This window comes from Leptodactylus fuscus, chromosome 7 (genome assembly GCF_031893055.1).
Source record: "Leptodactylus fuscus isolate aLepFus1 chromosome 7, aLepFus1.hap2, whole genome shotgun sequence".
NCBI classification, from domain to species: domain Eukaryota; kingdom Metazoa; phylum Chordata; class Amphibia; order Anura; family Leptodactylidae; genus Leptodactylus; species Leptodactylus fuscus.
The window spans coordinates 24,413,568-24,425,308 of NC_134271.1; the positions used below are offsets into that span (position 1 = coordinate 24,413,568).

Here is an 11,741-nt window from a genome sequence, read left to right on the forward strand (position 1 = left end):
ATGGTTTAAGATAGATGACAAATGGGCGTCCAGCAGGGGTCCAGATCCTGGGAGCCCCCAGGAATTCTAGATTTGTATGAAGAAGGTTGCCAAGCATGCTAGCTCCACTCCATACAGCGCTATGAAGATACAGAATTGGCTCAGCGCACAGTTATTAGGAAATGTTATATAATTGGACATGGCGTCTTGGCATTTATAAGGTTTTCTGTTTCCACAGGTTTATGAAACCCCATTCTTTGTGGCTGTCGACCATGATAAGAAGAAAGTAGTGATCAGTATACGTGGCACACTCTCTCCAAAGGTAGAGGAATACAGGCCGGCTCAGATTTAGGAACCCTTGATATATCTTATGTATAAGACATGCCAAGCTTCTCGCTATTTGTATTCCCAGGATGCCTTGACAGACCTCACCGGAGATGCTGAGCGCCTGCCAGTAGAAGGACACCATGGGACATGGCTGGGGCATAAGGTAGGGGCCATTTCTGGATGATCCCAAGTGCTAGCTGACTTGGCTCGTCCTTACTGTATATATTACATGATGTTCCTTTATGGAAATTGTAATCCCATTGGATCAGTTTTGTTACCATGATCAACTACTGAACGGGTTTTCGTTGTCACCCAAGCCTGTTGTATTTCCTGATAAACCTACATACGTCTGTGAACGGTATGAATGGTTCCTTTGTTTTTGCGACTCGTGTCGTAAGCGTAGTGACCGCTTTATCTCTTAGCCTCTAGATCAGTCTTGCTTCATCTGCATTAGTCATGCTTGTGGTATCCTGCGCACAGATTTGTGAGGTGCCACCATCCTTTGGGATTAGATGAGTCAACTTTTCCCTGGTAGTATTGTTATCCTGTTGCAACACCTTTATGTTTAGGCTGCGATGTCACACTCGTGTCTTTCTTTTACAGGGAATGGTTCTTTCTGCTGAGTATATAAAGAAAAAGTTGGAGCAAGAAATGGTGCTTTCTCAGGCGTTTGGCAGAGATCTGGTAAGTTCTACAGATCAGCATTAAAGGGGTTGTCTGGGCTTATTGGTTTTTATGGCCTATCCTCTGTCTAGGTCATAAATATATGATTGATCATTTGTAAAGAGCCACTTCCAGCTTTCATCCAATACATTACACGGGACTGGAAGACGCCGTCCGTTGTCTAGCGGTTGAGCACTTGCAACAGTGAAGGCTCTGTATTGTGTACTGGACCGGCGCCAGAAACTACTCTGGGTGTTGGCCCCTATCAATCATACATTTATGACCTATCCTGAGGGTGAGCCATAAAAAAATAGGCCCAGAAAACCCCTTTTAGTATGGTAAACTTGGTCTGTATCACTGTATAGAGAGATCAGCATTTTTGTTGGTCCCAGGACCCTGCATCTGACCACCAGCACCATTTGATTGGAGTTTGTGGTTCCCATTCCTTCATGGGTTTCTTGGGTCCTCCTGTCGCAGGCCTTTTTGCAGATTCAGTGTGTCACGGTGCAAGTTTGATGCTTTCTTGCACAGAGATGTGTAACATAAACCGGTTCCCATAATGAAATTTTTTTTTCGAAACCGGTCATATAACTTCACTCATTTCCGGGATATCTTGAGTCAAGAGGTGTCCAGGGATTTTAACTTATCAGGATTATTCTTGAGAACAAGAGCTCCTTGTCTTCTCGTATGCGTGGAACAGAAATCAAGCATGCGCCCCGTCGCTTCATTCCACCCTATGGGACTGATAGATAGCCAGGTGCAGAATTTCACTTGTTTTTGGTGCCCTTAGAGATGAATGGAACACCACGAGCATACATTCAGACAGTGGGACAATAAAAAATATAATATAAAATGTATTTATTTAAAGGGATCCTATCAGTCAAGCACAATTTTTTGTAGGTACCAAGTCGGAATAGCCTTAAGAAAGGCTATTCGTCTCCTACCTTTCGTAGTCTTCTCCGCGCTGCCATTCGCCTACAATCCCGATTCTTGTCGGTATGTAAATGAGTTCTTTCGCAGCACTGGGGGTGGGCCCCAGCACTCAGACAGCACTGGGGGTGTCCCCAATGCTGAGAGAGAACTCTCTCCAGTGCCGCCTCCTCTTCTTCAGCAGCGTCATCTTCAGCCTCTTCTTCCGGCAATGGCTTTTAACTTCTAAGGCCTTGGGCAGAGCAGAGTGCGCATGCCCACAGGCCACGAGAAAATGGCCGCTTACAATACTGTGAAAGTGGCCATTTTCTCGTGGCCTGTGGGCATGCACAGTCTGCTCTGCCCGAGGCCTACAAGTTACAAGGCATTGCAAGAAGAAGAGGCTGAAGATGACGCTGCTGGCTCAGAACTGTAAGTCCTTGGACAACCCTTTCCCCTACCTTATATCACAGATATTTATGGTTTTACTATATCTAGCAAGCCCCCATAGCACAGATAACTAATTACGGCTTTACCTGTGCAATAGGGGATTGCTGCCTATAGTAATTACTTGTGGGATGAGGAGCGAGGGGGAGGAGGTTGGAACGAGACTGGAACCATCGGGTACTACATCATCATTCTCTAGGTGATTTTAAAGAGGACCTTTCACCATCTGGGTGGTTTAATACACAGACAATGTACTCGTCTATACACAATCCATAGACGAGTACTGGGGGGTGACGGGCCGTTCCTCAAAGCTCAGCGTCATGGCTGGGAGGTAAGGAACGCCTCTGCTCCTCTCACAGTACAGCGTTGTAGGTGCTACTGTGAGGAAGGGCGTTCCTGACTGACTGTCAGAAACGCCATACTGACAGTGAAGAGCTACGGTACCGGCACCGATAGCTCTTCACTGGGGGCACAGAATGGGAAATCCGATAGTGCCCTGAATTCAGCGCTTTGTCAGCTTTCTAGCAATGTATTAAGCCTCAATGTGCTCCAAGTGGTGAAAGGTCCTCTTTTAACTCCCTGGGCAACCCCTTTTACATGCTTTTTCAATGTGTTAGCCATGTTTTTAGTGGTTAGCAGACTGACCCATTATATTTTAATGGCCCCACACACACACGACAATGTATTATTATGCGTTTGTGTATAGGAACGTAAGCCCGGGAGCAAAAATTGCGATAGGTCCCAATCCTGAACTCTGTAATGAAATCTGTGGGTCCGTGGAGGGCACAGAGGCCCCACACATATCATCCATGAGTCGTTTTCACCCCGCACATGCTTAGGTCCTGTAAAAGCATCTTGCATATTATCGATTGAGCTGCAGCTGACTTTATCACCTGAACTATTTCTTGTCTCCTCAGGGACGTGGGACTAAACACTATGGCCTAATAGTGGTGGGCCACTCGCTGGGAGCGGGCACCGCTGCTATTCTTTCCTTCCTTCTGCGTCCACAGTACCCTTCCCTAAAGTGTTTCGCCTACTCTCCACCAGGGGGCCTCCTGAGGTACGTCCTCTACAAATGTTCTGTTGTGCAGGACTGCCATCTATAGGCTGTCACTGATGCCAAGATAATTTTTTTAAATTTTTTTCCAGCGAGGATGCCATGGAGTATTCCAAGGAGTTTGTTACATCTGTTGTTCTTGGGAAAGACTTAGTACCCAGGTAATCTTATAAAATAATCTTTACTGTACTGTAGCCTACATATTAGAGTTTACATGAAGCTTTCCCATTTTTTTAGGATCGGTTTGTCTCAACTTGAAGGATTCCGCAGGCATCTCCTAGATGTTCTTCAGAGGAGCAACAAGCCAAAGGTAAGATGTGGAGAGGATTTTGTTATGTCCAGTTTCCTTTCTTAGCTGTAGTCTATTGGTTTCTTACCACTGCTTTATTTAATGCTTTGTGTATGTTTGCCTTGTTCCTAGTGGCGGATTATTCTAGGGGGGACTAAGTGTATACCCAAGTCAGAACTTCCTGATGAATCTGAGGGGATAACCGTGCCCAGTAACCGGCTGTGGACTCACCCCAGTGATCTAACCATAGCACTGTCCGCCAGCACCCCGCTCTACCCTCCCGGACGTATCATTCATGTTGTGCACAATCACCCGGCTGAGCAGTGCTGGTAAGTGTAGATCTATGTAGGGGTGAGGAATTGCGACTGCTTATGTACATCGCATCATAATACTTCTCTTCACAGCTTCTGGGATCAAGAGGAACCTACGTACTTCGCCATTTGGGGGGACAACAAAGCATTTGAAGAAGTAATAATCTCTCCAGCCATGCTGCATGAACACCTTCCACATGTGGTAATGGAAGGACTGAACAAGGTGAGGTTTGTGAACAAGGTGAGGACTGAATGGCTGTACTTTATGGTCCGAGGGTCCGACCTCTGAGGTTTCTTAACGGGATCCTATCATTAAAAAGCAATTTTTTGTGACTAAGTCTTAGGCTATTCTTCTCCTACCTTTAGATGTCTTCTCCGTGCTGCTGTTCGGTAGAAATCACGTTTTTTTGTCTGTATGCAAATGAGTTATCTCGCAGCACTGGGGGCAGACTCCAGTGCTAAAACAGCACTGGGGGCGTCCCCAATGCTGCAAGAGAACACTCCAGCACCGCCTCCATCTTCTTCAAGAACGGCCTCGTATTCCGACGCTGGGGGTCAAACTTCTAGGCCTTGGGCAGGCCACAAGAAAATGGACGCTTACTTACCATTTTTCTTGTGGCCACGTGCACGCGCAGTTGGCTCTGACCGAGGCCTAGATGTTTGACCGCAGCATTGGGGACCGCCCCCAGTGCTGCGAGAGAATTCATTTGCATACCAAAGAAAACCGGGATTTCTACCGAACGGCAGCACGGAGAAGACATCGAAAGGTAGGAGAAGAACGTGTTAGTCACAAAAAAATTGCCTTTTAATGATACCGTAGGATCCCTTTAAAAGCAGATAATCTTTTAAAGGGAGGCTCTTCCAACACCTAAATCATTCTACTACAGATGACATTGTTCTACTCTACTTCTGCCATTTTTCTATTCCTTAGCTGTTTGTTACAATGTGATCCTGAGGTTCACTTATTTATCCACCTGGCGTATGATCTCTTCATATCTCCTAAATAGGTATTGGAAAATTATAACAAGGGCAAAACGGCCCTACTTTCAGCTGCCAAAGTGATGGTGAGTCCAACAGAAGTTGATCTGAACCCAGAACTAATCTTTAATCAGCCGCCACATCTGTCGCCCCCTATACTGGAGGTGATTCCCGCCATCATGCCGGGCACTAATGCCAACAGGAGGAACAGCAGCACCAAGTAAGTTGGGTTCTTGTCGGGACTGTGTGTGTTGACTAGTATGGGGTGCCGTTAGATTCTTAGGCATTGATTTCTCCCCTGTCTTTTGGGTTGTGACATTTCTAGTTTCTATTGATCCATTAAATGTTTTTATAGTATTTTTTTTTTCTATGACTCCATTTTTCATTTCTTCTTGCCCACGCTCCCTCTGTCCCTCGTCGCCTCCCTCATTTCCTCACGCATGTTTCTTGTCCTCATTATTCAGGGTCCTGTGTGGTGTCATTTCTCTTTGCTCGCCTGTGTAATGGACACTGTTCTGTCCGTTTTTCTTGCATTACCATGGCCTGTTTGTGTCGTGATTAGTAATCTCTCATCTGTGAGTCTTTTTCAATCTTTATCATATTTACAATTTTAATGCTTTTTTTTTTTTTTTTTTTTTTTCAATCGTCCGTCTGTCTTGGTCACACTGTGGTGTCCGTCAGATTCCCACCCTAACTAGTCCCTTATTTAGTTCCTTTGTTTCTGTAATTTGATAGCTCCTTTGGTGTGAATCCTTATTACAGGTAATGGTTGAAATCTACCGAATTTTCCCCTATACTGATTTGTAGGTCCCGGTAGTGACCTAACCCAAAACCCACTAATTTATCACAAAGTGCCAACACTGCAATTTAACCTTAATAATGCGCGCATCCACAATTGCGGACAATCAGGGAGCCAAAAAGAACGGTTGTGTGAATGGGGCTTAACAGAGCTTTCAGTAATACAAACAACTTTGTTCTGCATTTGGTATAATTTTGAATAATTAATGTTCACTATTTACATCACACAGACTTGTTTTATAGTGACTGTGCAATGTTATTATGTCTGCTATAAAACAGATAATGTGTGATATAAATAGTGAAGGGTCCCCACACAGTACAATCTGCTCCACAGTGGCCCCCACACAGTACAATCTGCTTCACAGAGGCCCCCACACAGTACAATCTGCTCCACAGTGGCTCTTACACAATACAGTCTGCTCCATAGTGGCCCACACACAGCACAGTTTGCTCCACAGTGACCCCCCACATAGTACAATCTTCTCCACAGTGGCCCCCACACAGTACAGTTTGCTCCACAGTGGCCCCCACACACTACAGTTTGCTCCACAGTGACCCCCACACAGTACAATCTGCTTCACAGTGGCCCACACACAGTACAATCTGCTTCACAGTGGCCCACATATAGTACAATCTGCTCCACAGTGGCTCCTACACAATACAATCTGCTCCATAGTGGCCCACATATAGTACAATCTGCTCCACAGTGGCTCCTACACAATACAATGTGCTCCACAGTGGCTCTTACACAATACAATGTGCTCCACAGTGGCCCCAACACAGTACAATTTGCTCCACAGTGGCCCTTTACAGTATAATCAGTTCCACAGATGGGTGCCCACAGAGAGGGCTCTGAGTGCCACCTCTGGCACCCGTGCCATAGGTTCGCCATCAAGGTCCTAGAGACTTCAGATGAACGATTTTTTTTTTTTTTTGGATACGTCAATTGGTCTGCCAGAGCGAAGAGCTAAAGAGCAAAGTGATAGAGTGAGAGAAACTTCTCAGTTTACCCCAGCTCAATGCCATCATTATAATAACTCTATTAGATTATATTAATAAATTCTGGAAAATAATTCTTATTAGTATATTAATATTTTTACCAAAGTAGTTGGAGGAATGTTTCTTAAATTTTTCCTTTTTTGTATATCTTCTTTCCTTTATGATCCAACATTATATTGATGTCATTCTTGTGTTGTCCAACCCTCTGTAGGAGTAAGCAGTCTGAAATCAGCCTTGAAGGATTTTACGACTCCCGTCTTCTGTCCCCGGTGTTGAAGGATCCTGTTGAGCTTCTATTGATGAGCACCAAGGATTGCCTGGCGGTGTCGCTGCAAGACCGCCGCGCCCCATTAGCCACAATGGAGAGCCTCTCGGACAACGAGTCGGTCTACAGCTTCGATTCCAGGCGTTCTTCCGGGTTCCGAAGTATTCGTGGTTCGCCCAGTTTGCGAGCTGTCTTAGAACGTGACGAGTCGCACTGTTTCTTCATTGACCCCACCATTCCAGAGGAGAATCCATCCTTAAGCTCCCGCACTGAGCTGCTTGGAGCAGATGCCCTTTCTAAGCACTCTCAAGAGAGCCAGCACACTGAGATAATCCATAACAGTGGCCGTTCCTCACCTGGAGATTTGCCAACCTGGGATGAAGAAGCGGCCGCAGGAGCAGAGACCACCAGGGTGCAGACCCCAGCCCAGGAGGAGCTGGCTTTACAAAATGGACGCCTCACCGAAGTTCCAAGCCCTCAAGTGCTAGAATTTGCAGAATTTATAGACAGTCTTTTCAATCTAGACAGTAAAAGTGGATCTTTGCAGGACCTTTATCATATGATGGTGTCAGAAGGAACAGACCGGGAAATTCCCAAGTCCGTAAGTGATCAGGAGATTCTTCTAAGAGCACAGTTCGAGCCAAATTTGGTGCCGAAGCCTCCCCGTCTCTTCGCTGGCTCAGCCGATCCGTCATCTGGCATATCCGTTTCTGCCTCGTTCCCTCTTAGCTCTTCAGGTGAGCTCATGGACCTTACGCCGACAGGTATGAGCAGCCAGGAGTGCCTGACCCCTGATCCCACCCGAACTGCCACACCGACAGGACCAACTCATGGCAAACCAGAAGAACTGCTCATCTCTGCTCTCTAGCGAAACGCACATAAGCAATTGAGTAGGGGACATTTGATGGAAATGCAGCTTTAGGAGTAGAATAATGCAAGCTTACAAATAGGAAGAGATAAGCCAGAGCTTAGTTACCTGTGGTAATTGAGTCGGAGGGAGAGCTGCCCTCCTGCCATCCATTTTTACGCCTGTGGCACCACCGTGTTACAGACGTTGCGGCAGCTTGAAAGGGATTTTCAGACCTTTTTTTTGTGACGATCACAAACCGAGAAAAGTGATACATTGCACTAAGAAGATGCCACCACATTGGCGGTCTTGCATGGCTTGTCTTTTTCCAGCCAAGATTACTTGCCAACCTGCTTCATGAGTCTGTTCTGATGGACTGTGTCGGCGTTCAGGGTTGTTTTACCTCTGTCCGCCGTCGGGTATTTTTATTGGGTTACACTATTACAATTTGTGCTGAGGAGGTGTAGGTACAGTACTGACTGTAACGCCAAGTGGGGACACCCATCTGCCTTCATTACTTATATCATTTATGTGCCATGTTATGGTAGGAACGATGAATGTGTGACGGAAGCGTGGAACCCATGCTTGGACTAAGCAGGACATCACTTATGGCCTGTCCCTAATATATCGGAAGTAGTCGGGGGAGTAATAGTAATAATAATGTTCTTCATAGGATCATTGCAGGAACTTGTACAGTTAGATACATTTCCCTGTTGCACTAATATGGATACCCCATAGATTCGTCCCATTAGCAATAGGATCACTTCTATATGGCCTATACGGCCTTATTATGTCCCAATCTTAAGACCAGGCTGTAAAACTGAGTCTTATATCCACTACTTTAGTCAGAGTTCGGTTGAAGCCGTCATTGTAGAAGCCTTCAGAGATTACATCTATAGGAACCGAACATCCCTTATCGCCATGGTGGTCTAAAATGGCTGCTTCCACCTTGCCTACAACTGTAAGATTTGGGTATGCTGTACAACAAACTAGAGGAAAGCGTGATCCTTTCCCTTAAGCATACCCTATACAGAGCACTGCCTTACAAGCTCCTTGGAAGGGAAGATTGTTCTGCTATATAAGACTCGGTTCTCAGCTATAGGTGTATTGTATACATTTAGCCATGTGTGATTTTATAGACTATATACATTCTTTATTCTCTCAACGCATAGGAAATAAAAAGTGGAGCAACTTTGTAGAAGGTTTTGATCACCGTTTTTTGTTTCTACAGCTTTCCAGTTTTACCCAGAATTTATCTTTAAAAGGATTAAATCATTGGATACCCTTTTTTTTTCTCCCTAACATGTAGGAATAGCCTTAAGAAAGGCTATTCTTCTCTTACCTTTAGATTTCTTCTTCGCGCCGCCATTCATTAGAAATCCCAGTTTTCTTTGGTAAGCAAATGAGTTCTCTGGCAGCACTGGGGGCAGGCCTCAGCGCTCAAACAGCACTGGGGGCGTCCCCAATGCTGCGAGAGAACTCTCTCCAGCGACACCTCCATCTTCTTCTGGAACGCCCTCTTCCTTTGTCTTCTCCCGTCCGGGGTTTCAATCTTCTAGGCCTCGGGCAGAGCCGACTGCACATGGCCGGGCCACAAGAAAATGGCCACTTACACCAGCTTACTGTGTAAGCAGCCATTTTCTTGTGGCCCAGGCATGTGCAGTCGGCTCTGCCCGAGGCCTAGAAGATTGAAACCCAGGATGGAAGAAGACACGGGGAGAGGACGTCCCAGAAGAAGATGGAGGTGTCGCTGGAGATTTCAGGTTTGGGACACCCCCAGGGAACTCATTTGCATACCGAAGAAAACCCGAATTTCTACCAAACAGCGGCGCGGAGAAGACTTCTAAAGGTAGGAGAAGAATAGTCTTTCTTAAGGCTATTCCTACGTATTATCGAAGAAAAAAAAAAAAAAGATATCCAATGATAGGATCCCTTTAACCATGGAGATGCCTAGTCTACATAGTAGGGTGGGAAGTTTATTACAAAGACCTATCACAAAGTTGCTTCATTTTCGATTTAGGATTTATCGGGGGACAATTTGACTGTAAAGGTGGACGTTATTAAGGGGGAATCAGGGGCGGTGACTATAGGGGTCTCCAGTGTCTTCTACATTTATTCCATATCCCCCCCCCCTTGTTGCTGTGTAAGAAACGCCTACGAAATGGCATAATGTGTATATTCTAAAGAAATATGGTGAGAAATAGTCTCAACATAGGTTTGCCAAACCCGCTTTATTTTTTCCATGGCTGGCATCTCACCTACCTGGCACGTTAGCCCTATAGAGGGTAGAGATGAGAGGTTTGGGCAGGTAAAGTTCCAGTTTATTTGATGATTGACAAAGAGATTGATAGAACTCACCCGAAATCAGTGGTAGATACAAGGAGAATTCTACATCTACTTATACTACAGTATTTTTTTTCTTCTGTGACACATTTGTCATAAACCCGAAGGTTATAGCCAAAAATATCCTTATCAATCGCGTCGGATCATGTGCCAATTACTAGACACTGGGCATCTGCCCTAAAGAAATAATCCAAGTGGAAAGTTCACCTGCTCGGTAAGATGGGTGACAGAGCTGCCTATGTATAGAATAGATCTGTACAAGCGATCCATGCCAGATACTGTGTTAACCTACTGTATAAATGTCAAAAAGCAGATGGGAGGCGCAGCTTCTCTACTATACGAGGGATCCAAAGTGCCAAGATGTGCCGTGCCATCTGGGATGGCATCAGTTACTTTACTCTGAGACTCTGGGCCTGGCAAGTAGTAATAATGCAAGACTTGTACCCTAGGGGGAGCCATAGTGGTTGGCACTTTTTTTGTAATTGAGACTCTTCTAGCAGCAATGGGTTAAAAATCCAAAGTCTTCTTGACATCTTCTTTTTTGTACGTGAAGGATATGACACCGATTTCCTCTTTTGAATACAGAGAAGAGCCATGTTGTCCCTCTCCACGAAACTGTTCGCATGGTACGTCGTTCACGTTATTATGGGTTCTTTGAAAGTTGCCTTTGTGTGTCGAAGTCGTTGGGGCTGAGGCATCCTAAGAAGGCCGCAATGGCCTACAAGTTGCACTGAAGTCCCAACTCCCTAACTTGGTTTTACAGCTTTTACTGTGGTGTTTCAGACGTTATTGCCTTTTTTTTTTATTTTTTACATGTATATTTATTGCTCCCGCATTCCCTGTTCTATACATGTTTTCTGTTTGTCGGCCGTCGTCGTCGTCGTGGTGGTCCTCCTATGGGTTACCTTATCCAGGCCTTGCTCTCAGGCTGGCAGGGACATCTTAACACTGGAGATAGTTTACGTTCTTTGCACAGTAGCTCCTTCATGAGAGTGTTCGATTTTTGCTCAGTATACAGTGTTTCCAAATGCACGTCTTTGGCACTAACCACTAATGATGACCCCTTCGCAGGTCCTTGTAAGGAGTCCGGTTTCCATTATGGTTAGGCCGTGCCTCCTTGGGACTTGAGCGTCCAGCCTCTGTTTTTGCCAAGTTGACTTGACAAACCTTGAAGGCTCCTCGACTCACGCGTTTCACTTGCACCATTGGATGTTATACCATCTTACTGTGCCATCATGTCAACATACTGTAGATGTGTATGTAATCTGAATAGGGAAGCTGGTGCCCTAGCCTCATGTCACTGCCAGGGCAGTGGGCACTCAGGACATCTCTTACAATAGGAGGGATTTTTATTGACCCCTCTACCTGAGTGCCTTAGGGGGCTATAGATTTTTAGAATAGTTTGGCTGAACTCTTTCTGTGCAAATAAGAATGCCTTAATTTCCGAGGACCTCGAAGCCCAGCTCCCTCCTCTACGCCCTTGCCTTCTTATCATTGTTTCTAGGCAGGTGCCATCTTGCAGGGCTCAG

The 11,741-nt window shown here is 45.5% G+C and overlaps 1 protein-coding gene across 1 annotated transcript in view; it reads left to right on the forward strand.

The window, feature by feature from the left end:
• Window positions 1–8,549, forward strand: part of DAGLA (diacylglycerol lipase alpha) — a 31,481-nt gene extending 22,932 nt beyond the window's left edge. Inside the window, exons 11-20 of the mRNA XM_075281363.1 lie at window positions 218–301; window positions 392–469; window positions 910–990; window positions 3,243–3,385; window positions 3,475–3,543; window positions 3,620–3,692; window positions 3,804–4,000; window positions 4,076–4,205; window positions 4,990–5,180; window positions 6,969–8,549. Of these exons, the coding sequence (XP_075137464.1) occupies window positions 218–301; window positions 392–469; window positions 910–990; window positions 3,243–3,385; window positions 3,475–3,543; window positions 3,620–3,692; window positions 3,804–4,000; window positions 4,076–4,205; window positions 4,990–5,180; window positions 6,969–7,890 (1,968 nt within the window). The 3' untranslated portion in view covers window positions 7,891–8,549. The remainder of the gene's footprint in view (window positions 1–217; window positions 302–391; window positions 470–909; window positions 991–3,242; window positions 3,386–3,474; window positions 3,544–3,619; window positions 3,693–3,803; window positions 4,001–4,075; window positions 4,206–4,989; window positions 5,181–6,968) is intronic.
• The last annotated feature ends 3,192 nt before the right edge of the window (window positions 8,550–11,741 follow it).